This window comes from Halichoeres trimaculatus, unplaced genomic scaffold (assembly GCF_033239565.1).
Source record: "Halichoeres trimaculatus isolate MK-OKI-2021-1 unplaced genomic scaffold, fHalTri1.1 fHalTri1_scaffold_11, whole genome shotgun sequence".
NCBI classification, from domain to species: domain Eukaryota; kingdom Metazoa; phylum Chordata; class Actinopteri; order Labriformes; family Labridae; genus Halichoeres; species Halichoeres trimaculatus.
The window spans coordinates 6,442,547-6,470,502 of NW_027437189.1; the positions used below are offsets into that span (position 1 = coordinate 6,442,547).

At 41.6% G+C, this 27,956-nt stretch overlaps 1 protein-coding gene across 1 annotated transcript in view; it reads left to right on the top strand.

Moving 5' to 3' along the window:
- Positions 1-27,956, top strand: part of LOC141799949 (plexin-A2-like) — a 308,159-nt gene that overhangs the window by 12,595 nt on the left and 267,608 nt on the right. Inside the window, exon 2 of the mRNA XM_074682379.1 lies at positions 26,476-27,812. Coding sequence (XP_074538480.1) covers positions 26,613-27,812 — 1,200 coding nt within the window. The 5' untranslated portion in view covers positions 26,476-26,612. The remainder of the gene's footprint in view (positions 1-26,475; positions 27,813-27,956) is intronic.

The window sequence follows — 27,956 nt, forward strand, 5'->3', positions numbered from 1 at the left end:
ACTAAAGTGCTGCAGTACCTTCAGTGTCCACTTGAGGCTGGCCCCAAAAGCCAAAGAATCCCCATTTGGTCTCATGTTAAAATTCCCATTTTGGCCAACACATGATTTTGTTCTCATACAGAAAAAAAGGTTTTGGTCTCAATGGCTCATTTCTTAATTTTTGTACAAGACAAGAGGCCACAAGCATACAGGCTTCAGCATTTGGACCTCAAAATAAAGGAGGCAGTGACCGAGTCAGTGAAGTGGTCTATGACGGTTTGCCTTAGTCAAAGAAGGCAATGCAAATGCAGCTATACACTGACCCCTTTGATCACACTGTAGGTTGCCAATTCATAAGGGAGCAGTGTTGTGAATTGTATGTAGTTGTGGGTCAGAACACAAAAAATATTTCTGTGAATTTGAATTTTTTTATTTAAAGCTGTAGGACTGTGAAAATCCCAGGACTCTGATGCCTCTATTTCATCTTTGATGTGTGTATAACATGGGTGGAATGGTGGGGCAAGGATTTTCTGTGGCTGAGCTGCCTTTGGAGGTGGTATGAGATGCATAACAGTGGCAAAAGATGCAGCGCTGTTTGTCAAAGTATAGACATCCATCAACTCACACCTGCTGCATGTTTAGCCCAGCACCTTGCATACCACCAGAAAGCTGGAGACTGAGGAGTTTCTGGTACTTTCCACCTTAATTGTTTCGGTTTGTTGTTATCATCAAGCTTAATACAGTCTGCATTTGATATAGTTTGTTTTATTTTGAAAGGCACTGGGTGTTTTTTGGTGGTTTCCATGCACAGCTTCCTTTCTTTCTCCTTCTGCTTTGTGTGAACTGATGAGTCCGAGCTCCAGCAAAAAAAGGTGGCTTGCATACCTGCTGCAGCCTGCCGGAGCAGGGATGCAGCTTGGATCCAGTGTGAGTTCATACATTGACTTAAGTAGAGAACTAACTGATTCAGTGCCATTATAGGGCAGAGCTGGACTGGAGATGCATTTCTGCGAGGCCTTATAGGGTCAGACGTTAGGAAGCCAGTTTTACTGGTTTTGGGGTCGGTGTGATGGCATCAGGTCAAGTGTTAGCACAGCTTCATTATAGAGCTTGAGTGGAATCTCAGTCTTACTTTTATCCACTTAATACTAAAAATGCTGGATTGAATTAGTTATATGATGTGTGTCACATTTGAAACAATACGGTACTGGTGCCTGGTACCTGGCAATTGGTATTGATACTCAAAAGTACCTATTTATGTGGTATGTGGTAAAAAAATATAAATTTGTTTAATGATAGGTATATATTTTTTTCAAGTAAACAGATTTATTCTTAAATGTATAGCCATGCAATGTTGTGTTCACGTCATGGAAATTAAGCTACTCTTCCACTCCCTGATAGTCACAAGGATGCATTTAGGTACCAGAACATGGTACCTTTTGATTTTACGTGATTCGGTACCCGGTACTTTTGGCAGAATTTAGTCGGTACCTATGAAAGTGCCCAATTCAGTATCCATCCCTACTGTTTATGTCCCTTCTCTTTGTCCAAATTTGCCAAATCTTCTCTGCTAATGGCTAACACAGCTTATTCTGCTTTTAACCAATTAACAGGATTTCCAATGGTATAAGATTTATTACCATGACACACTATTACAAAAAAGAAACAATCCTCTATATTGCCTGTTTTTTTGTGAAAATTGTATTTCTTACCACTGTACCAGGAAGTCTTTTGGCTTTTAACATACTCCCAGTTTATGTCAAGCGTGGTGGTATTATGTTTGCTTTAATTATCGGAAGAAATGTGTTCAAACGATTCGGGACCTGATTCTGTGTCGTGTTTCCTGAATGAAAGAGCCTTCATTTTTGTTTATGCTAATTTAACTGCTTAATTTCGAGCGTCTTTACAAAAATGTCACATATTATAGCTATCTGGACTGCAGGGGCTTTGTCCATGTACAACTTACAACTCAGAGGAATCAGGATCGTTATATTTTGAACAGGGATAGGCTGATTATCGGCTGTTCTGAGGCATATCAGCATCTTTTTTTAAAAAGGTGTTATTTTTGGGCTCTTCTGCAGCCACGCTTCTCTATTTTTGGAAAAATGTATTTATTGTAGAAATCTTTAGGGAACTGTTACTGTCAGAGTGGCAGAGTTGGTATTATACAGAGTTTTGACGCTATTTTTTCACTTTTACTGCAAATGTATATCAGCTCCAAATATCGGTTATCAGCCTCCTTGACTACCAATAATCTTATTTTGAAGCTTACAGTCTCTGTCTAAGCTGCTGTGTTTGTGGAGTTTGTTCTACAGATGAGTTTTCATTCACTGGTCTCACAGCTGATCAGAGTCAAGGGTCACTCTCAGCATCCCTTTGAGGGCTTGTTTCAAAAAGAAAGCTCTGAAATCCAGCCCGTGCTACAAAGCAGAGGGAGGGAAGGAGGGGAGGAACAGGGAGGTGTGGAGTTTTTTATACTCGTGACACTGAGTCAGACAGGAAGAGGAGAGGAAGCTGAGGGGAGGGACGGAACAGGAAGGCAAAAGTGCTTTCATGGAGGTCAAGGGTATGGGGTATGACTAAGTGACGCCATTTTCACACAGGGTGAGCTGGGAAGACGGGGAAAGGCCGTAGCGCTCTCTGAATAGTTGAGGTGAGTTTGTACATAAAGAAGCATAATGTGTGAAAAAACTCTCCCATTGACTCCAAACCAGACTGTAAGAGCAGTAAACCAACCACCGAGCGTCCTAATTATCCCACTTCAGCAGTTAGTCTGCCCCAGCTGCTCCTATTTATGCTCCTGATGAAATGCTGAATGGGGCTTTTTTCCTCTTCGTTACATTTTCTCCGGGGTAGCAAATAGTTGATTTTATCGTTTTTTCTCTCCTTCCTGTTATTGCACTTTTTTTGCTGGAGTATGATTATATGTTTTGGCCTCTGCTGATGCAGTTTATGGAGAGATGAAGCTGTTTAGTTTGGCTTTAAAGGGGGCGACTTCCAAGCACCCCGTCCCCCTGTTTCTACCCTCTGTCTCCTCCAGATGAAGAAATGCGAAAAGAGGGGATTCTCGGACTGCCCGCTGCTGACTCCTAACACAAGCATCGTTTCCACAGCACACTTATCAATAAGGGGTTTCAGTTACAGGCTGGAAGCCTCATTTTCCTGCTTCACTAAACCCGTGGCCCGGCGTGTTCGCTTTGAAAGCCACAACGTCCTTCCCTCAGCTCCATCATCTACGTGTGCGGTCCAAGGAAAAAGTTAATGCGAGGTAAAAGCAGCCATTGAGGAATTCCAGTGGCCTGATTTTGGCACCGGAGACTCTGACCAAGCTTGGGAATGCTTCTCTTCCTTTGATTTACTTTTAGTTATTGTGTTCTTTATTGCTCTCTTTTTTTCTCTCTCTTAATATCGCTTGCTCCTTCTCTGCCGCTTTTATTACTCTTTCCTCGCCTTCCTCTTTTTCTGTCTTTTCCTCTCATTTGCTCTGTGGGGATGTGGTCCCAGCCTGCCCTGCTTCTTTAACAATAAAACAGATGCTAATTTTAATCATCTTACGAGCAGAGATTAGTCTTTGATCAGACTTAATGCTCAGAAAGCAACTGCAGCGTTTACATCTAGGCTGCGCTTGTAAAGAAAAATGATCCCGCTGTACGACTCCACTTGAGAGCTGATATACTTAAGCCCTTTATTCATGTACTTCTCTTGTCCGACATTTTACATTGTAAGCATCGCAGTCCATTCCACACAAGAGCTGGATCTAGACTGCTCCTGCTATGAATGTCAATGTGTCCCCCTCCTCAGCACCTACTTATGCGCATGCGAGTGTGTGTGATTACATCAATGACATGCTTTCCCCAGATCCAACACTCTCCGCTGGGTGCCCGTATCAAGATGTAGCAGAAGAAGAATAGTGATGGACAGTCGTACGAGCCTCAGTGGCCACATATAAAAGATGCTCTCCAGTGTCTGTCTGACGAATATGGATGGCCTGACTATCTCTGTGTTATATCTACAGCAGAGCAGGCGACAGATTCAGGAGCCTCTGGCCTGTGAAAATGAGTGTGAAGCACTTATTCCCAGGTTCACTGATGTAGTAGAGGCTGTAGTATCTCTTCATAGTGAGCTGACAGACTCGGAGCGGCTCTGACAGCCGGGAGTCTTGCACAGTGTAAGTATTGTACACGTGGTAGCCTGAGTCACCTCCATCTCATTCTGGGCTGCTTGGATTTTCCTGGTTCACCAGAAAAGGGCAGAGCAGAGGCAGTGAGTGACTGCAGGTGTGATGAATGAGGGGAGGAAAGGAAGTTGATGCAGACGGCCACAGGAGGATGGTAAAAATTTTTGCACCATTCTGTCAAAATTTTCTGAAAATAAAACACTATGTTTTCTACAGAAAGCTAGGTCATTTCTTCGTTTCTACAATTTAATGTAATAATTATGACATTTTTTTTGTTTGACATGTAGTGATGGGCTTTTCAAGCAAAACTATTATTAGATAGTTACTGCTAACTAGGGATAGAACTACTTTTCGGCACTGATAGACAATTATTGGCAGGGATGCACCGATATAAAAATTTTCGCCGATGCCGATATTTACCGATATCGATATAGGTAAAAAAACAAAAACAAAAAAACAATCTGAGATGATGTGTTGAGGTAGTTCAGGATAAAAGAGTGGTGCAATCGTAAGAAAAGACGACCATGGAGAGGATCAAAGGATGGAGCGCCTTAGATGAACGCGATCAAAAAAATACATTTGGGGGTTTTTTTGGATCAAAAACAGGGAGACATAAAAGAAGAGAGTCCACTCCTGTTAGGTAGTTTTGGTGTTTATATAGTCATAAAAAATAATATAATTTGGGTCTTGAAAGATTGTTCAAGGTGCTCTGAAAATGCCAGCAGCTAATGAGTAAACATCAGCCGATACCGATAACATATTGACTGATACAGATATTGATACCGATATATTGTACATCCCTAATTGTCGGCGCTAAAATGTATCATTTCAATACAACCATCTGATTGGTGACACGCAGAGACATTTTTTGGAAAACTTGACACACTGTAGAAAACATATTTTTTTAAGCTTTCATTTAACTTAGTAAGACAGCTGCCGAGCCTGGGAGCTGTTTAATAATAATCAATCATATTCTTTAAACAAAGTTAAGTGTTGGAGTTCGTATTAGCCCAAATTTTGACCAATATTTTCACTTTTACTGCAAATAAATACCGTCCATTGGCTTCCTTAACTACAGGTAATCGGTATCGGTATCGGCCCTGAAAAAACATATGGGTCTATCTCATATAAGAAGACATAAGAAGACAGAGATCCATTTAATGAGAAGTTGTTGGATATCATCTGCATATAAACTGAGCTTTACATCCAAAATTTGCACTTAACCTAATTTTCTTGTACAATTTTCTCTTCAGTTCTTAATCTTACAGTGGCACAAAGCTCTTCAAACCTATTTGGAATATTATAACTGTATGTTTTTTGTTATTCAATGGCAAAAAACAGCTTTCGGATGTGCTACAAACACCGTCTGGCAGTTGTATCACACCATATCCTGTGGCGAGTAAAGTCTGTTAAAGTCCCATCAATATCCAATTTTTTTAATCATAAAATGATTCTTCTAATATTCAAAAATCACAACTCATCTCTAATGATATGAGCTGTATAATGTTGATTTATGCAAAGGTGTTATTGAACAGATGCAATCTTGGTGCAGGGGACTATTTTTTACACAACCCTTTAAATCAAACTAAAAAAACGTTAGAGTGTGAGGTAAAAAATGTACATTACTTTGAGTTTTTTTCCTGCTCTAGGGATGTGAAGTGTTTGAAGAAATTATAACACAAGCAAAAACACACAAACCTTTGTTTGGTTTTTGAAGCAACAAACAAAGAGGGAGGACGCAGACAAACTCAAACATATTTGTGAAATAGAAACCAAAAGCCCAAAAATAAACAAAATCCAGAATTTCTGAACACTTACCAAAGACACAAGAGCAAAAACCTTACAAGACGAGCTGAAGAAACACAGAGACTAAATATACCAAGGGTGACTCAACACAGGTGTGAAACACAGGGAGCAAGAACTATAAAATAAAACAGGAAACACAAAGAAACACAATGAAAAACATACAAGAAAAATACCACTGAAGAGTTAATTTAAGATAACGGTGTCGAAACACTTATATCTTTAATTTTATAAATTAACTTTAATGTAGTAACGTTAAAAAAATGTGAAAGTATGTAATTGTATCATTTATTCAAATATTGCAATTTTTGGTATCAGTAATTCTTTCTACAAATGTAACATTGGATTTTTCATGATCCCTCTTTGCTTTACCATTGAGTTCAGTTTCTACAGACTTCAGAGATATACAGTATGTACAGCATTTGAAGATACTCAGGAATATCAATGTAGGCCCAGTTGGACTCATATCTGTGGCAGAGTTCAAAGGGTTAAGGGAGGAGGAGCTAAGAAAAAAGCCCATGAGGCAAGTCATATTCAGTGATATCCAAGGTTTTTATACTGCCTGGCTCTTTTAAGGCCACAAAACGTAATCCCAAGAAGTCCTTAGGGCATTTCTCTCCTCCCTCCTGTCCCTGTGACTTTGAACATAATGAGTGTAGGACCTGGTCCCCTTCTGATCCTTTGCTGTTCTCTGTGTTTCATCACACCGCTGCCCGATAATGCTCATACAAATGCAGCCTCCATCTCCTGCGTATTATACAGCACAATACTCAACCTTCACATCCACGGTGAATAAAACCAAGCACTGCTATTACTCTGCCAACGTGCTATTTTTCATCATAGACCTTCTAGGTCGTCATGACTTTCCTTCCTTCCTACCTTCCTTCCTTTCACCTCCTGGCTCCCCAAGGCTCAGCCATCCTGCGGTAAGCAGGTGGGGAACGGTTGTGTCACACGTGTAATAAATGTGCTCTGTGGTATTTCGCACACGCTATATGTCACTGCTGTGAATGTGTGTTTTTGCTGACTCTCATAAATGTTCCTTCTATTTTTATATGAAGTGGAAAAACCTTGGGCACTTAAAAGCAACCTTGTGAGGGATGTTCTTGTGGTGTCAGTATCTGGAGGCTATACATAATGTTTGATACCACAGTGTGCCTGTACATAAACTGTTTTTAGCTAAAAGATGAGGCCACACCAATGAACCATGACGCTAGCAAAGAGTGTACTGTTGGTCAAAGCTAGCAAAATGTTAGCATTCCAATATTTTACCTTTTACCTTTGACATTCTACAACATAATATTTTTTTACAGGCAGATAAAGATAAGTAGCACAAACATGAGATAAAGGTTTCATTAGAAAAACAACACAGGATGTCAGCCCAGCTAAAGCTAATGTTATGGTAATGCTAGCATATTTAGCATATTTCAAGGCAGTTAGCATGTTCCTAAGTTAAAATTCATTATTTTAAGACAGCCAGGCTGCACAAAAAAATGATAAAAGTTTTACGATGGTGTTATCAAGTTAAAAATACACATCTGTTAAGGAAAATAGATAATTAAATTGACAATAAATGTATTTATTTATTTTTTACCTCTCTGGAATCAAATAATGTCAGAGGTAGCAAAGCAAGCAAAATGTTAGCACTTTAATATTTTTTTTAATTGACACATATATTTATTTATTCATTTATTTATTTATTTATTTTTGGGTAAGCTAAAAAATAAAGCAGTTAAATGAAAAAACAAAAGCACAGGACCTCAAAAGACCCCAGCTAAGGCTGATGCTAGCTAGCTTAGTTTAAGCATCTAGTTGTTTTACGTAAAGACTGGTCGTTTTACAAAAACCTCATAAAGTAAAAAAAAATACACATCTTTTTAAAAATTGATAACAATAAAGATAATAAATGTTTACTTTTTACCGCACTGGTGTCAAATGATGTTAGAGCTAGCAAAGTTAGCAAAATATTAGCATTCTAATAAGCTAGAAAGTTAGATCCTTTTTTTTTGCCAAGTATGAGATGAATGCAAGTAGCACAAATTCAAGATGAAACAGTTTAATAAACAATGCTAACGTTAGCTGGCCTGATTTCGGGAAGCTAGCTTGTTTTTGAGCTGGAATTCAGAGTTGTTTTATAGTGTAAGACTATGATACCTTTATCACAGTCTTAGAGAGTTAAAAATACATATCTGTTGATTACAAATGAATATTTTTACCTCTCTGCTATCTTTAGCTATCCTTGTTAACAGTTTTGTGTTTACAAAGTTCCAAATTTTGGCAGCACAGAACCAGCTTGGGGGTTAAATAATTGCCTGATATATTTTTCAAACTTTGTATCCATCTCCCTGAAACCACTCACTCCAGTGTTGACTATAAAGTGCTTATTGTGGCAATACGCCTGCTGGACTCTCAGGAGTCAGAGCACCGGCTCAAAGGAAACCGGCCACTGCTGATTTTCCAGCCAGCTCCGCATCCTGTACGGGGTTCACACGATACAAGCCGGAAGGCATGCATGAGCACTCCAGCTCTGATCCAGCAGACTCTCAGTCAGTCAGTCAGGCAGCCAGCTTGCTCTCTGAGCTCTGTCTCATCCGATCCTGTCCTCTGTCCTGGCACAGCCTGGCAGCGGCTGCTGTGCTCCACAGGGACAATCAGGTGGATTTTTAAACACCCAGCATGTGCAAGGCTGAGCTAATGGTTACTGCGGCGCTCACAACTGTTTTATTATTCATAGTCATTGCAAGACCTAGTTGGGCTTGCATACAAATGTAGAGTGAGCATGTCTCTGAGCTGTGCTGGATTTAAACTGTGTCTAAAATGCTTCAGAAAAGCGTGCCAAACATGACTGTGCGAAGAAGTTATTGAGGTTAAGAACAATTTCACCCTGTCTTTCCTAATAGGTCATGCATTAGCTTTTGGGTAAACAGTTAATACACAAAATGACTTGCTTGAATTAAGTCATAAGGTCATTTTATTAAATTACAGGCAGCTTGGACTATAACTGTGGGTCATATGGACTTCTTTTGACCCTGCTAAAATAACAGCTGCACACACACTCACACACAAAGGAGGACATTGTTTTGTTTCTTGGTAGCTTGTGCTCTAGAGTCCTCACAGAAAACAGTGCATTCTGCTTGCTGGGCGTGTATCCTTCTGTGTGAGTAAGCACCCAATTTCCTCACCACATGCTGTTATTGCCTCTCATCCGAGGGGAGATTGGGCTAAGTAACTAGCCGCAGACTTGATTTTGTGGTGTTTTATCACCTCTGATGAAATTAGAGGGGCTGAGATGGAGAGAAAAACCGTCTGAGAGAGCAGGAGAAAGGCTGGAACCTTTGGTACTCTGTGATAATGCATCTGTTAGATGTGCCAGAGCTGAAAGGGCCTGGAAATAAGCCTTAACGGTGCTTAGACTGTGTGTATGAGAGGCAGGAACCATTACGCCTGGGGTCACAGCAGGTCTTGATAGCAGTGAGTAAAGGTTTCCTTTGCTAACAATACAACCATTGCATTAGCTGAGATTTACTGTGTTACTTGACTGCGGAAATGTCAAGATTATTTGCCTGTTAATACGAGTAAATTGTTCTCCACACCATATTATTCTCAGGCTTCGAGTTTTGTTGCCATCACTACGGTGAGCAGACTCAGACATCATAAACGGCTCTTTCTTCACTTTTCCACATGAAGCCTTATCAGTGCTATTCCTTGACAGAGGACGTCTGGCTTCAGTCAAACTCTAATGACCTCCAACTCATTGACTCCTAATCGAGTTTGGCGAGAAGAAAGAGCAACAGATAATCTGAGGACAAGACTTGATGTTTATGATTCAGCACTCAGTCTGGGGAGGGAAAGGAAGGAGGGTTTGACAGTTGAACTTCTTACAAGTGCTCTGACTGCTATAAATCATGAATGTGAGATAATGTAGACAAGCAAGTGTGTGTCTGGAGCTACTGCTGACCCTGAGCAGACAGGGGGGTGGAAACAATGTGGAAACTTCAGCCTTTGCTAGTATAGACTGCTAATATTCAAAATGTGTATTGACCCAATACTTTTTTTTCCATTCTGATACTGGTAGCATTGACTGAAACAGAATGCGGCTAAGGTTAGCAGAGCTAGCACCACCCACCTGTGATTCCCCTTGCAGGTTTTGTATATGTGCTTTTGTGGGTTCTAAATTTCTCCAATGGTATCAAACAGACCTTTTTATAAAATCACAGCTCTTCGCTTAGCTCAGTTGTTGTAGCTTACAGTAGCTTCAGTATGCTAAAGCTACTGTTTTAGAGATGATACTTGGTTGGGTTACAGAAACACTCAGTATTTGCTAAAGCAGAAATAGGCACAATAACTTTTTTCTACAGCTCTGTATCATTTAACCTGTGTAGATCCAAACCCAAACAAGAGAAAAATGCTAAGCTAATTGCAAAATTTCAAAGTGGCTAAATTTAAATCTGACCAGCCAACTTGTCCAAAAAGGAAATTAAAGTTTATTTGACATTAGGGAGCTAGCAATCACAAAGTCCACAGGTTAGCCATATAGTGTGGCTAACATTAGCAGAGCTAGCACCAGCAGCCTGTGGAAATTCCCTGCAGGTTACCGTCAACTGCCCTCTGCCTAAGAATCTCACTGGTTAGTGAAACCAGTTACAGTCTACAAACATCATTATCTCCATTTTTGAAATCAAATACTGCTAAGCTGCTCTGATAGAGCATTATTAGCATTATGGTAGCCATCATTTACTAGCTTGCCTGTGTTGAGTAAATGAGCTACAGCTAAGACACATGCGACTGGCTGTTTTGGGTCTGTAAGAATTAATTATTTACTTGCTTCAACAACTAGTCATTTAAGTGCTGGCTATTTAGGGTGGTAACATGTCAGTAGAGCTAAGACTCTCTAGCCTAGCTTGAGAGCTAAGGTGAAACCCTGCTTTCTATTGCTTTTAAAAGTGTTAGGCTTCTGAAAAAAGCTAATAAGCTATCATTGTGTCGCTATAAACTGAAAGCAAGCTTTTTGTTTGTTTTGCTGGTACATTTACTAGAATCACTTCTTTGTCCCTATTAGCTTGGCTCACCTATTAGCTACAGTATACTGAGTTAGCTTAGAGAAGATGAAACTGAGCAGGGTTATTAAGATCAGTACATTGACTAGCATTCCTGCTAACACTGGATATAACTTTGTGGGTAGTACTGAAGGCTTGTTGAGGCTGGTTTATGGGGGCAAGTCCAAGTCTCAGTCTCCATCATGACAGCTGAAAACCTTTTTGCGGTTTGATGCTGAGTGTACAGTCTTGTTGTGTTTGTCAAAATGTCAGGAAAGGAGCGTGGCTAGCTGTAAACATCATTAACCCACTGGAGAGAGTCCCAGAGAAGCCTGCCTGCCGTCCTGGATTAGCGTGAGGACTTAAATCTGAAAGAGACGGCAACTTGTGTACACACACTCTGATTGAAGCTGTAGACATAATCAGACAATCGCATGCCGGCTGAGATGACTGTCTCCTGCTTTATCAATAGATTAAAAACCCCGGCTTTTAACTCTCAGATCATGAAAGAGACAGTGCTCTTTTTTAATGTGTGTAGTTTTCCCTTTCCATGCCAGTGCCATGCGAGCTGCCAGCTAACGGTTCCAGGACTCAGCGCCATAGGGGAATAAAGATCACACAAACTCTCCAGTCATGTTAATTGAATTGACAGTTAATTGATTTTAGATAGAGCCACAGCTTGCCCAGCAAGCATTCGCGGTTACACGCCGGCATTACATCATGATTGCTTTTGTCAGAGTTCAGAGTTAGATCACATCCCCTGGTCTGGGTGTATCCTGTGTTATCGTACTCATAACAACACACCACCTTAAGCTCACCTTTCTGGCCTATCTCCTTTGAGCCATGTAGCAATTCACACTGATCTTTTTACAGTGTTTTTTTGATGGTGCAGCTGAGTGGAAGAGCGTGGTTCCTGCTGCGCTTCCAGTCCCTGGGTGTTAGCCAACCCAGAGCAGCCTCATCCTCTCAGCCAGCATGTGATTACAGAGCTAGACCGGGCTCTATCATACAGCCCTTAGATGAAGCAGTAGCTGGAGAAATTGGAGGGATTACTTTGACTGACAGGATTCCCATCATTTTTTTTCCTCCCCCTAGAAACTCTTACATAATCACTCCGGATTTTGGCTGCTGTGAAATAACAGCTCTCATTGTCTAATGAGTAGATATAGCATAAACCAAAATAATACTATTCAGCTCTTTGTGCACCTCCTTTCTCCACATGTCTCTTCTCATTCATCTCCCTCTTTGACCATCCCCCCTCCCTCTCCGTCTCCCTCCTCCTCCTCCAGAGTGTGCCAGCCAGGCTGTGTAAATTTGCTCCAGATAATAGTGGACGTACCGTGCCAGCTTTTGGAGTTGTGGCTGCCGCTGTGGCTGTAACGGCTTGTTACCCAGCTGGAGTAATAGCTGCACAGCTCCCTCTTTCCCCCTTTCCTTCCTGCATTTCTTCCCTCCTTTCTCTTTCTCCCCTGTCTGCCCCGGCACCTTCTTTCATCTCTCTATATCTTTCTCACACTCAAACGGAGGCCCCTGTTTTGTTTTGTCCTTCTTGCTCACTTTCACAGGCCATCATTCACCGTTTCTGTCCCCTTATCTCAATCCCTCCCCTGCTGTATTTTATCGCCTGCCTTCCTTGTTTCCCTCTCCCCCCCTCCATCCTTCTCCCCTTTCTCTCAATCCCTCCCGCAGTAGTCACTGGGCCATTGAGCCATGCTCCGGCATGACTCTGATCCTGATGAGACAAATGATGAAGCTAGGAAGGGGTGAGGGAAGGGAGATGTGTGGCTACTGAAATGGAAGCCATTTTTTGGCTTCTTGTCATCCTCTTTGTTAGTCTGCAATGTTTCAAGCACACTGCATGGATACTTTCACAGATCAGTGTCCTGGTTGATTCCAATCAACTTGTGCCACAAACTCTGCCAGAAATGTGGGTTTCATGATAGATGACCAGCTGATCTTAAGGTTCAAGTGACCTTGATTGCTCGATCTTGCCGATATGCCCTCTATAACATCAGGAGGATCAGACCCTACCTGACACAACAGGCCACACAGCTTCTGGTACAGGCCCTTGTGATTTCACACGTTGACTACTGCAACTCTCTCCTACCATTCATTTAAACCTCCGCTTACAAAACATTGACAAAAACAGCTCCTGTCTGCCTGGGGTCCCTTATCCAGGTCTACACTACTTCTGGCCCTGAAAGACGCCTGGTGCTCCCAGCCCAGGGTGGCTCCTAATCACTAGCCAGACTCTTCTCCTCTGTTGTGCCCAAATGGTGGAAGGAATTACCTAACTCTTTACGATCAACAGAGTCCCTTTCTACTTTTGAGAGATGTCTGAAGACTTAAGCTGACCCTTCTCCTCTTTGTCCCCAGGGGTAGAATGAGTCAGACAGTCTAAGACCCAGCTCTTAGTGAATTTTTAGCACTAATTACTGAATGCTGTCGAAGGTTAAAGTATGGTGTTGCAGCAATGAATTGTGGTCAGTTGGCTAGATTATTCAAAATTATAAAAAAAAATCTTGCACTTACTAAGTAACTTGTAGCACTGTTGTCGCACTAACTAGGTTTCCCTTTCCGTCTAGATTCTTGCTTGTGTTGTACGTCGCTTTGAACAAAAGCGTCTGCTAAATGAAACTGTAGAACCGTACTTTATCTCAAGTTTTTGCTCACTTTACCCAACTGTTGATTTGGTGTGATGATTTAACAGAAGGCTCAGTCCATCAGTCCCTTATACCTAGAGGTAGACCGATATATTGGCCGGCCGATATATCGGGCCGATATTTGGACATTTGTCTCTATCGGCTATCGTATTTTCTTTTAAAAAGCCGATTTTTGATCCGTTGACGCAATTTTTGATCAGGCACATGTGCGGGCAGCTAAAGCTGCCCCTCAAGAAAGGACCCCTGTGGCACGCCGGATAACATTAATTTATGTCAGAGTGGAGTGTGCTCGGTGGAATCCAGGCTGTGGAAAAGCCTGCACCTGTTGCATTTACAATGAATAATGGTAAGATTTGTTGAACATTTTAACGTTTTTGTGGCTCTATGGCTCTCCAGTCTGCAGCATGTTGTTAACTTCAAATGCTACTTTGTGATAAGTTTTAGCAGTAAGAAATTAGCGTGGTCTAGGTTGACTTTACTTGTACGTGTTCAACCGTGTTGGTGGACACGACTTGTTATAATAGATTTCTTTTAGTTGCTCAGAAATTGCTGCGTTTCACAAAAATGTGATAAAAATATATTTATTTAACAATCAGCCTGAATATCAAATTGGAAAAATCGGCTATGCATATCGGCATAGGCTGCCCAAATTTGGAAAGCACCAGCATCGGCATCGGCCCCCAAAAAACCCATATCAGTCGACCTCTACTTATACCTATAGGGCAACTACACACCAAAGGTCAGAGTCCAGGCTTTGTTTATCTGAGTGCAGCTGCAGGTAGAAAACACCTCGGCAGGGAGAGTCTGTTGATAAAGAAAACAAATACTTTTATTCAAACTGGGGTATGTAAACACAAACGTGTGCAGCCTGCCCTTGTTTGGGTTAACATCATCTCTATCTTCTTGGCTTGACAAGCCCTCACTTTACACGTTCAACTCCGCAGCATGCTAATGACTGGGCATTTATGTAATCTGATTGCAGCAAGGCCAGACCAACTGAGCCATTTATTCATTTAATTCCAGTCTACTCCACTCAGGACGCATAATTGCCTGCTCATTCAGACCAATGCCCCTCTGGCTGTCCTTTGCACCTGCTACCTGGTGTACCAGCCAAGTTCTCCTGTTCGCCAAGTCCACTTGTCTGCTTCGACGACTCTTAAATGTGCTGTGAGAATTGGCTGGACAGAAAAGGCTAAAGATGTGAGAGATGTAATGTTTCGTAGAGGTGAACTTCAACAGAAACATAAGTGGCTTCACCAAACTTCCTGGATTTTATCACATAACATTTACTTACTCTCGTTTTGACAGACAAAATGTTATTCATGCACCCTATAAGGTCATAGAAATATTTGAAATACCACCTGATTTAAAATGATTCTAGTCCATAGTATCAAAAACCACTGTAGTTTAACAAATGAAAAACTGATTCACACATATTCAGACCAGAAGCTGCCACAAGGGAATGAAAGCAACAGTGGTCTATCAGCCTGAAGAAAAAGGTCAATATTGAGGTTTAACTGAAAAATAAGAAGTTATATTCTGATTGCCTCACAGCAGTAACAATGTTAATAAGCAAACAACGTCATTGCAACATCCTGCACAAATGCAAAGGAAATTATCAGGTTAGTTTTACTTGCAGCTGAAGTCATGCTTCTTCCTTGATGCTGTGTGTCTGTGCTCATCCCTCCGTCACAGTCACTTCATCTTTAACTCCCCTTACTCACAGTTAAGCAAATATTAACATTCTCTGCATTCCTTTTAGCATCTCACAAAGACAGACACAAAGTATGTTGGCGTCTGTTGCTGACAGTTAGAGCTAGGGTGCACTGATGACAATTTCCAAACTTATTTTATTGAAAATTATGAGTTTTAAGTCTCATAGCAAAAAGCAACAGTGGCTGTCTGTCAGACCTTCGCAGATGTATATAAGATCCGTTTCATATGAAAGGATGGGCCGATCACCAATCACTGAACCCCAAAATTAAGGAAAGTTAGAGCAGAGAGACAGCCAATTTGTTTACATGCAGCTTCAAAAATCACACTATGAGCTTAGTTAGCACGAGATCAGACTATTAAGTTTAATGTAAACAGCTTAGTTAGACCAGGACCAGACTAAGCATAGCTTGATTGACACATCAGACTGCGGGTGGATTCGTCAGGACTCAGCTAGTCTTGGTACGCCTCTGCCTTCAGTGTGAGCAAATTTCCCCCAGAAGAGGAAGTAGATGACCATGAGAAGTAGGGTTGCCAGCACAACAAACACCATATATTGTAATTAACACACATAGCATGTAAGAAACATAAAGAGCTACAGCATCCATCTTGGCTTTCGTCAAAGGATGTTGCTTCCTCTTGAAGTCAGCCTGTAGTTTGATCCCTTCTGCATACACAGAAACAAGATTGTGACTTTATCGATCAAGCTTTGACCGTAGCCGGACTGCTGTGTGCTTATAAACATACTGATGTCACCTAGTTCCTTTATGTTTCCTAAGTTGTATGTATTTGATGACCAATTTTGTGCTAGCCCTGTGGTTTGGCTGAAAATGTAAAATAACAAAAACTAATCATTTTGGGTGCCCAGGATTTCAGTTTTTGTTGCACTTTAATCAAAACAGCTGTTTGGCTTTGACAGAGAGGATTTCGCATATTCTTTATCAGCAACTCACGTAAACTGCTCATCTCACAAATGCATCTTTCATACACATGCGGCTCCATTTAAAAGGTAAACAAACAGAAATGTCTTCACTTTTTCTGCTAAGTTTCGTTCAACATCCTGGTATTGTGACAACCTTAACTGTGAATGTAGCGAACAAAACAAGATCACAGTCCCACTAATTGTTTGAATACTGATGAAACATCCCAGGATCACAGGAGATTCAAATTAAACAGGTGTTTAGAGCTGATTCTGAATGCTTCTCTTTAATTATTCACAAATACATGATTATTTTCACCAACTGCGACAATACAAAAAAGGTTATTTACCATTCATCTCTTACAACTGCATTCCCTCACATCCACTTTTCATTAAAGCGCCACATTTGCTTTCAAGGGACAACACTGTGCCGCCACGAGCTTCAGGAACACTTAAGACAGCCTGATTTGATAAAACGTATACGGTGTCAGTCAAAGAACCTCATTCTCTTCCAATCTGAGATAAAATACCTGATCCTGTGGCCTCCACAGACTTCCCTGTTTGTCTTCTGCCTGCTGAGGATTCCCTGCTCCTTTCCCTGAGACCTCTTTACAATTTAGATTTATGGAAATGATCCCTAATGGAAAGCTGCTTCCAAAGGATGACAGACAGTTATGATGAGGCGTGCACCACGTAGCTTCTGGTAGTGGGGCTCCTTGAGAAGATCACGCCCTGGGATTCCATCGGGGTTTAAAGGAGAAGCATGCGAAGGCTGTTAGTTTTGTCAGCAGCAACACAGACTGAGGGAAAAGCGGGATAATTTATGTGATGTGTGCCTGTGTACCCATGTCTATGTGTGCACATGCTTTTGATTGTGGGTGTGGATGTGTGCAGAACTGGAGCACATGCCTGGTGTTTGGCAGAGGTGGTGGCTGTAGGAGGGGAAGCGAAAATCATTAGAATAGCAATGACTTTGTACGCTCTCTGTGGATGTCACAGGTTTAAAGTGTTATGCCAGCGTGTGCTTGCTCAAACAGAGATTAAAGTGTGTGAAGCAGGAGGAGGAGGAGGTGGGGGGGTGGCTCTGCAGAGACGGACTTAAAGGGAAAGATTAGATGCACGTGCCTTTGTTTGCATTCAGGGATAAGCAACAATGCTGAGGCTCTGTTATTGCTGTGATGATGACAGCCTTTTTGTGAATCAGCTCAAAGGCTGTGTGGAGGATGTTTCTAATAATATTTTTCATGCATTCATTGAAGCCACGGCTGCTTTGAATGGGCACAATTCAGCGATTTAAGGCCTTGCTGCAGGCCTCAGACAGTCGTGAGCAGTGCACTGATATGGGTCACTAACAAAGATAGTGCTATTAAAGAGTGGATGCAAAGTGCTCAGCTAGAGTGCCCTTAGAGCACATGCTTAATTGTGGGCAAGTGCACATTAATTTACCAAGCACCACTAAATTAAGGGCTCTTAAGCTGAAGCTCACAGTCTTTCACGTGTCTTTGAATTGACAAAAGCAAACAATGCGAATAAATGACGTGCATTTAGATCAGCAACGTTTGCACTCCTGTGACATTAGGCTCCATTAACCAATGAGTCAGCCTGTTTTTCTATAACCATACTAAACTGCAATACAAGCTGTCACATAATGCTTCACACAGATGGATTACAATCTTTTTAGTACTATGAATTCTATCAACAAGCCATTGACGAAAGTGGCAAAAAACCTTTTGTATAAGAGGAAGACGTCATGAGTGTAAAACTCATGGACTCGTGTAGGACTCATGGGTGCAAAGAAAGTTAACTAGGAAAATAGAGCTTGTGCTAGCAGCCTAAACAATAAGGCTTATCAAAAAGGAGAGTTTAAAGCCTGGTCCTAAAAACCAAAAAAGGTGCCTCCCAGAGCCAAACTGGAAGATGATTCCAAAGGAGAAGATCCTGCTTGTAATAGACTCTACCTCCCATACTAGTTTTGAAGACTGTAGCCTGCATCTGGTAACTTGTGAATTTAATGTTGTCCTATATATATATTTTTTTATTTGGACTAGGGATGGGTGAGTAGTGGTAAGGCAAATAAATCTTGCGCTGAGTAAGTCCTTCCTGCCAGTAGTTGGCGCTACAATACTGCAATTTGCACATCAGTTTATTTTGACAAAATTTTAAAGCTCTGACAGTTGTTAGTTTTATTTTGCACTTTTGGTAGTTTATTTAAAAAAAAATCCTAAACTCAGAGAGTTGTTTGTGTTTTATTGTGGACTTAATAGCAGAGTAACTGTGCTGCCTCAGTTCAAAATGATCGGTCACTGTTAATTGAACTTTTATGTATCAAAGGAACTAGTGGTGTCAGTACTCGGTTTCGGTGAGTACTCAAGAGAGAGTACTCATACTAGTATCGGTGTGAAAAAAGTGATATCGAACATCCCTGATTTAGACTCTTCTAAATGGCAACATGGGTCTTTTTTATGACCTTTCAAGTGGAAAACAGGTGAAATAACAGGCAATCCAACAAAAGTTTAACAGTGAGTCTGCATTAATAAGAGGGCAGAGTAATCGGAAGACAAGAAGTTTTAAATTCGGACCTAAAGGTGGTCAGGATCTGCTACTTCATGCTTCTGTTGGGGCGGTCACTGGGATGGACCGAGATGTTCATAGGATCCGAGAAGATTCCTGTGTCACAAGCATGTTCGAAATGTAATCCACCACCAAGCCATAGAGAAACTCGAAAATCTATCCTCTAAGTGACAGGTAACAGATAGCCAGTAAGGGTTTTAAAACTTGAGTAATGTGCTCATACTTATAAGTTTTTGTCAGGACTCCTCTAAATAGCTTGGTCCAAAAAGGGGAACAATCAAACAAAGAAAGAGACCTTGAGCCAGCCCCATGTCCTATGATTTTTATCAAAAATCTTTTATGGTCTTAAAATTAGAGAAAGGGTCTGACTCCTGGGCCAAATCTGATCAACAACTCCAAAGGGCAAGGTCCTGACGATGAAAAAGTTTCTGCCTCCCATACTAATTTTGTAGTGTAGTCTTATGTGCAATCCCAAGGCTGCTGTGAACTCTGTCAGATTTATTAAGAGCTTTGTTTACAGAAAATGATTTTATCTTCTAGTTTCCATGGTGAGCCACTTGCATAAAAAAGTAATATGGGAAATGTATGGTTGCTTTGCTGATCTTGTTAGTTCACACACACCATAATTGTGGACCAGCTTTAGCATCTTTGGAGACTTATTAGGGGCTTTAAAAGTGCCTGAAATTTGATTTCTGTCACGGACAGAAACATTAGGTGTAATTTACTCCCAGCACAGGAAACTGTACAGAGGAATGATCACACTTACCCCAGAGCTTTTGGTTCTCCCTCTGCTTTGATACTGTGTCATTTCCTTGTGGTGGCTGAAAGTTTGGATAGATGAAGACATGATGTGTTCATTTTTCCTGGGTGCCAAAAGATAGAGCTGGCACTTGAGCTGAGAAATCCATTTCCTATTGAGACAAAAGGATGTATAAATATCACTCCAGCTGAACAACTGGAGATGCCAGCGAGTCCTCTCATTATCGGTGTGCTTGATAGCAGCAAAGAGGGAAGACTAATGGACTAACCTCTGCTGCTAATCGCTTTTTTATAGGCTCCTATAGAAGACAATCTTCCTTTAGGGGAGATTAAACTTTCTATCTTTACAGTGCGACTGATCACTCTTACCCCCAATGAGAAAATGTTTTCTTGACCGGCTGTTTTTTGGGAAATGCGTTCCAAGTTGTCTCTCTGATTTGCAGCGTATCACTTCTTCTTGAGCATTAAGATTTCACGGTTTACATTAATCATCCAGGGAATAACACATTAATCCTAGGCATGAAATCACAATCTCCCATTTCCTTTTCCCTCTCAGACAACAATAGATTTAGCACCATAAACGGATTTTGGTTTATGTTCTCTATCTTCTGCAATACAATTGCTGTAAATATGAATTTAGGAGATCAGGCATATTTGGCTGCATTGTTAAGAAGCTTAGTATGTAGGGATGGAAAGGAAAAAAACCACAAAGGCAGAAGACCTGATGCCTATTCCAGGGTGATAGAGGTTTTAGAGCTGCTCCCCCTCCAGAGGCCTCGTCCTCCTGTCTGTTCTTTCCTGATTTAGTTTTCTGGCTGCAGGCGCCCGTCAGCGATGCTTTGCATTCCTTATCATTTCTCATTTCTGGCCTTGACTATTCATTCTGCGGCTTTTGTAGCATCTTTCCACGAGATAATCGGCCACAATGCATGCAGCTTCCCTTTGACCACAGTTGGCACGGCCAGCGCATCTTGCACAGCGGCTGGGGAAATCACCACACAGCCGCAAGCAGACACAGTGACGGAGCACGGGCAGCCGGTGGGACGAGTTTGTTTAACAAGGACTCAGTAGCAGCCTGTCTGAGAAGTGCCAGTGTAGTGTTTGGTGCTCCTCACTATTCATTATGAAAGTTTTGCACACAGACAAAAAAAGTCTTTTGTCTGAGCCAGGATCACAGCTTGCATGTGGAGTGCTCCTCCGTCTCTCTTGACTCGATGCTCCCCTTTTCTCGTCGCTTTCCACGTCTGCCAGAGTGTCAGGATGGAAATCTACTGACAATAACGACGATACTTTGAGTTTTTTGTTTTTTCATATTCTCATGTGATGTAACACAGTGAAAGTGCTGACAGTTTGTCATCATGCCAGTCCATCTGTCTTCCTCGGCAGTGCAACAACCACAATTGTGATGCGTCAACAAGCTGAACAGAACCAGGACTTGTTGTGTTTGGTGTTTTGAGAGACAGATAGACAACTGTTCATACACAGCGTGGGGGAAAATATTGCTGATATTGCAAATACGGAGTTGTTTTAGGAGCAACAGAAGCTAAGTTTTCAAACCTGCTGACTCAAACGCTTTATTCTAGGTCAGTAGATAACTGTGTTAAAGTCTGAATCATTCCAGCATTTTTATGTTAATGGCCTTCCCGGTTTTTCTGACTCCTGGTAAACAAAAGAGGCATTTCTTTAAACTGCGTGATGTGGTTCCTCTTGATCAAGTTCAACAAAAAAGGTGGTCCTGCGATTTGAATGGATAACCTTTGTTGTGCCTTTAATTTACACCATACAGTCTCTTTCTCTGCTACTGCAGCTGTTGCCTCAACACGAGGGGGCACAGCGTCTTTTTCTCCCAATGACTGGAAAAGGAATAAAAGGATTGAGGAAGAAAAGATGGATGGGAGTCAATGTTGTATACACATATACGATTAAGGGGCGGGGGTGTAGAGAAGGCTCAAAGGGGCAAAAGGCTGCAGGGCTTGAGTGAAAAGCTAGCTCAGCAGGAGGTTGATTATACCACCAAAGGGATCCACTTTGCACATCTAGCATGTACAAACTCACACAAAGGAGCAAGGCCGCTCACAGGCAGCAGAGAGTGAAGGTGGGGGTCTAGCTCTCGCTGCTGTTTTCGAGGCTCTGGCACTTTTATGACCATGCTAATAAAGTGCTTCTGGGACGGAGAACCTCCCACACCTCTGCCTGTGCACACGCCAAGAACAGCTTGACTGGGCCTTAGGAGCTGTGTTTATGGACACATGGATCAATACACTCCCTAAGGGTCTATATTTAAGTCGGGGCTGAGTAGCGTACCCGTTGATCACACAGAGAGATGGGGGAGGGACCCCAATATGGCCGTTACTAGATTTGGAACGAGGTCTGTGACAGGGTGGACACGGTTCAGGAGGGATCCCAAATCGGGGCTGCAAATCAAACCTTCCTGGAGTCGAACGGGGTGGTTGCAGCAGGAATGCGAGCACCATATCTTGACATTCACGTTGTCCTAAAGAGTATACTGCAGGTTAAATTTTTTTTTTGAGTTAACACTTAACATGGTCTGATAAAGGCAGTAGATTAAAGGGATAGTTCAGTTTTTTTAAAGTGAGGTTGTATGAGCTCTATGTGACCACTAAGGACATTAGATACAGTAGAAAGGTGTCTCCTCTCCCTCAGTAAGACACAAACTTTAACCGATGGTGATGAGGAAATAGGCGCTAACAGGGAGAGACGGTACCAAATTCAAAGGCTATTTTCTCTGCCTACAAGAACTCAAATCAAAAAGTAATACCACAGTTTAAGAGTACACTACATAAAGTATTTTTTAAGTGCATTAAGTCTTCAGAAATATAAACATTTATCCGGACCTAACTAACTGGTCATGTATCCTTCCACGCAGCGCTAGTGTGCTCCGTCCCCCCTCCTCCTTTCAGCTGTAGGGAATGTAAACAAGCTGCTTCGGGCGCCGGTTGTAGCCTCGTATAAGTTTGATCAAGTATCGTAATTCTTTTGTTTGTACTCTAAGGATTGTGAGGCGGTGTAGGAAATTCAAAATGACCGACTATGACAGCGACGATGAAGTTCCATTCACTTTGGAACCAAAAGGATACCTGCATGAACCGGAGCACACAGAAGAAGAGCTGCTACAGATGGCGACTGAAAGGAATACAGAGGAAACATCCGCGTATCTGATTTCAAACTTTACATACGCTGATGTGAACACAGCATTAGGCTACATATCACTAGCTAACAGCGCTCACTCACCGGAACACCTGCTCTGTTCTCCTCTGGTTCTCCTTACACCACATCTCTGCTCTCCTACGGCCGTTATTCCTCCTCATCCTGCCCTGTTCCCTCTCTCCATCTTTCCTAACAGGCTGATAATTTTAGCCCTAAGGACCATCATATGGATAGGAACTGAGATTATCTTCCTTTTCATTGACAGGAGTAACCGTCGGATCCATGTCTATTAATGTTAAACAGAGGCAGAAGCAGCGGGACTCCCGACTGTGATGTCACGTTCAAATGCCGGTTTTTAATGCGGAAATACAAAAACACATACTAAAACGTCTCTAGGAGACCCTGTGGTTTATTAATTGAGGAGTTTCTTTCAGGATATTGTTTTTAAGTTATTTTCCTATCAATTTCTTAACAGTTGTCTTTAACCTGCAATATGCCCTTTAAGTCGCTTGTTAATTTAAGGCTCAGTCGCTGATTATTCCAGCCACATCTTTCACCCTTGATTCCCCGTGCCCTCGCTGCAGGAAATGCAAATCTGAAGCGTGACAAACGATGTAGGGCCGTCTCTGACACGCTCAAGCCCCCCTTGGCATCCCTGTGTCTTCCCCCAGCTTACCTCCTCCAGCGCCACAGTAATTACCCTTGTTGGATCGCTACGCCTAATCATACTTGATTTTGGGATGCACCGCCATTGTCTCCACTTGTTAGCCCCTCACACTGCTCGGTTCTGATCGAGTACACTGATAACACTCAGGGAATGAGACACACACTCACACACACACACACACACACACACACAGTGTATGTTTTGTAAGCTGGTGTTTTTATGAGCGAGCTGTATACAGATCTAATACGGTGGCTGATTTATTTAAAGATGATTGTTGTGCCGCCTGTGATTAATCCCTCTGCGATCTGATCATGTCAGCAGGAGATGAAGAGGGTAAAAGGATAAAAAAACAACAGCCATGTTTAGAAAAAATAATTAATAGATTCAGATCCTGTAAAGCGGGAAGAGCAGAGAGCAAAGGGGAGGGGTGTGTGGTAGTGGCTCCCAATTTGTTCTCACTTTGTTCCAGTAATAAGAGCCAGGCCTTCCTTTCCAATGGACGAGATAATTAACTCCTGGGGACAGACTGCGCTGAACTGCGTCTCTTGGTTTATGGCACACAGAGGGAGATCTTCACAGTCCAGGCTCGGCATGGTTGCATAAATTGCAGACGTTGCTTGATGTATGTTTTTTAGAGATAGATATGGCGAAGGCGGTTGGTTGATTGGTTGTAGTCGGGGTGAAGAATGTGGGGGAGGGTGAGTAAAGAAATAAAATAAGGCGGCAGATCTGTTGAAGGAAAGTGCAGAGGAATTTCAACCAAAGGCTGAGTTATACTTCTGTGTTGACTCGACGCTGCAGGGGCTGACAGTTGTCCCACTCCAGATCTGGTCCCACTCTGTTTCTGCTTCCTTTTTCACATGGATCTTAAACATATTATGTAGCTGATACATACTATTTATCATACAGTAACTAACCCTAATGAAATGTTTGGCCAATAAAGTAACTGCCTAAAATCATGATGATAGGTGTTGAATTTTAAGTTTTTTTGCAACAAAGACGATGATGAAATCACAGGTGATAAAAACTTGGATGAACATCTGTTTTGTTTTCATAAACAAGATGATGATGACAAAATTGTTCTTCAAAAAAGTCTGTCGGGCTTTCAAAATCCATGATCAAGGGTCTGCAACCTGCAGCTCTGGAGCTTTAAAAATTTTTTTATTGAGGGTATTATAGAGGGTTTTGATGATTAAAGTCATTGTTACTAAATAAAATTGTGTTACCATTTTGTTGAACTAGATATTTATCACATCTGTCAATAAGGCCTGCCATTGCTCATCTTCACCTCCTACAGCATCAACAGCCCAACAACTTTCCATGCACCTGTGGCTAACCTATAGTTTTACACCACATTAGCAAACAACAAAAAATGATGAGTTAAGCGATGTTATCAATGTAAGTTATCAAATTCAAGTATTCTTTCAAATGTTTTAAAATTTTAAAATTTTTTAAATGATTTTTTTTCAATATCAAAATTGTTTAAAATTTCTGCACATTTTTGTAGGATTTTTTAAATATATATATATATATATATTGGTGCAAATTTATTACTTTTAACTTTATGCATATCCATTACTTGTAATATTTGTCTGATTTCTTTTTTGCAAATTTTTGCCATTTCAAAAATTTTCAACTTTGGGAAGTTAAAAAAATTTCAATTTCAAAACATTTAAAATTTTATAATTGTTAAAAATTTCTGCAGATTTTTGTAAAATTGTAATTTCCATTCAATTTTCGCAAATTTATGATTTTCTTAATTTTTGCTTATCCATAACTTGTCAAATGCATCTGAAATTTTTTGCACATTTTTTGACATTTCAAAAATGTTGAACTTTGGAAAATTTCAAAAAAATTTCAATGTCAAAAAAAATTTAAATTTTTAAATTGTTTAAAATTTCTGCAGATTTATGTTAAATTTCTATCTCATTTTTGCATTTTTTTTTTCCAATTTTTGCGTATCCATTACTTGTCAAATTAATCTGAGTTTTTTTGGCAAATTTTTGACATTTCAAAAATTTTTAACTGTGGAAAAGAAATTAAAATTTATTTAAAAAAAATTAAATTTTGCTTTTTTATTAAAAAAAATAACAAAACATCATGAACGATTTTATAAACTTAAACAACTTTTGTTTAAATAATTATTCTCTAGATTTTACCTATGTATAGAATTTTATAGACTTTATAGTTTTATTGTGGAAATTTAGTAGAACTTGTGGCTCTGGAATGACTATAATCCAGGTGAGCTGAGGCAAAGTGGCTCTTATGAAAGTAAAAGTTTCAGACCCCTGTCCATGATATACTCTTACTGAGTGACTTAAGCCAACGAGAAATTCCCTCAAAAGATAGAAACCAAATCTAAATGAACGGACAAAATAAACACTGTTTGGGAGGAGGTGTACATGGGCTATGTGTGGAGCTACGCTGTAGACCAGACTTAAGTGGTTATGTGATTTCTGATAGTTTCCATGGTTAGTCATCCTTCTCAATCAAATTTATTGGGCTTGAATTCATCACGACTCTGTTTAAAAGTCCAAACATGCAAAAAGCAAAATTAAAGCCTAAAAATAGTGTTTCAGGACTTTGGTTTGAATATGTTTGAATAAATTTTCCATTGCCTCTGATGAGTCATTGTCAAGTGTCCAAAGCTCTCTGAGAGATTCAGGTCTGTTTGCCACGTCGGTGTTACTCTGTTCTTGGAATACACTCAAGTAGTAGTGTGAGTCAGGTCAGGCTAATTTCCGCCCGCTTCTCTTTCCTGCATTGTCCTGCCGTGTCCAGATCTCCCTCTGGAATGTGCACCATAAAGCTTTCCTCTCATTGTGTCTTTACACCTCCACTCGTCTCCTCTCCACAGCTCATCGCCTTACTGAGGATGAACTTTGAACTGACCTTTTCAAGCAGTGAAATCTCTAATGAAGACTCTTTCCATTCGGTTTAACGTGTTTCCTCTGTCGGATATGTGAGTCATGCTGTGTTATCTAACGCCTTTTTCCTCTCTCTTTCTCTTTCTTTTCCAGAAAAATGTGAAGACCCCTGTGAGGATCTGACCTGCAAGTTAGCCTTTGACGAGAAAAAAGGAGAAGGTGTCCTCCCACTTTCCCCTCATCTTTCCTCTCCGCTTGCTCTGCAGTTTTTTTTTGCAGGCCCGTTAAAGATGGAGGGCCGGCGGGCTACACGCAGGACTTTATCACCTGACCCTAAAGTAGGACCTACAGCTACTCTGCTAGCTCTCTGGTTCCTCGCTGTCCCTGCTTTGTGCAGCGGGCAAACTTTTACTAGCTTCCACCCTGAACGTCGGGACTGGGTCTTCAACCACCTGACGGTTCACCAAACCACAGGGGCTTTGTATATTGGAGCGGTCAACCGTGTCTACAAGCTCTCAGGCAATTTGACCCTCCTAGTTTCCCATGACACCGGCCCAGAGGACGACAACAAGGCCTGCTACCCCCCTCTGATTGTCCAGCCTTGTTCTGAGCCTCTTGTCTCAACCAACAATGTCAACAAGCTCCTGCTCATCGATTACTCCCAGAATCGGTTGCTGGCCTGCGGCAGCCTCTACCAAGGTGTGTGCAAACTCCTCAGATTGGATGACCTTTTTATCCTCGTGGAGCCCTCACATAAGAAGGAGCACTACCTGTCCAGTGTGAACCAAACAGGGACCATGTATGGCGTCATTGTGCCTTCACAAGGCCAGGACGGCACTTTGTTCATCGGCACAGCAGTGGACGGGAAACAGGACTACTTTCCAACCATCTCCAGCCGAAAGCTTCCCAGAGACCCAGAATCCTCTGCTATGCTTGACTACGAGTTACACACCGACTTTGTGTCCTCGCTCATCAAGATACCATCAGACACACTCGCACTGGTGTCCCACTTCGACATCTACTACGTGTACGGCTTCGCTAGCGGCAGCTTTGTTTACTTCCTGACCGTGCAGCCGGAGACGCCGGAGAACAGCATGTCGTCAAGTGGATCCACCAGTGACCTCTTTTACACCTCCCGCATTGTCCGCCTCTGCAAAGACGACCGCAAGTTTCACTCCTACGTCTCCCTCCCCGTGGGCTGTGTGAAGAACGGAGTGGAGTACCGGCTCCTGCAAGCCGCCTACCTCGGAAAGCCCGGTCGCGTTCTAGCTGCCTCGCTCAACATCAGCTCGCAAGATGATGTGCTGTTCACCATCTTCTCCAAGGGCCAGAAGCAGTTCCATCGCCCACCGGATGACTCAGCTCTGTGTGTGTTCACCATCCGAGACATTAATGCAAGAATCAAGGAGCGCCTGCAGTCCTGCTACCAGGGGGAGGGAAACCTGGAGCTCAACTGGCTGCTCGGGAAGGATGTGGCGTGCACCAAAGCGGTGAGTTATACTGACAGACACTGAAAACAAATAGATGTAATGTGTTAATTTTGCAGAGTGGAAGTATTTTTTTAAAATGCTGCTCTTGTTGAGAGATTTTAAAGCGTGTTTGTGTTTTTCCTGGTTCTCTACATCAGTTAAAAC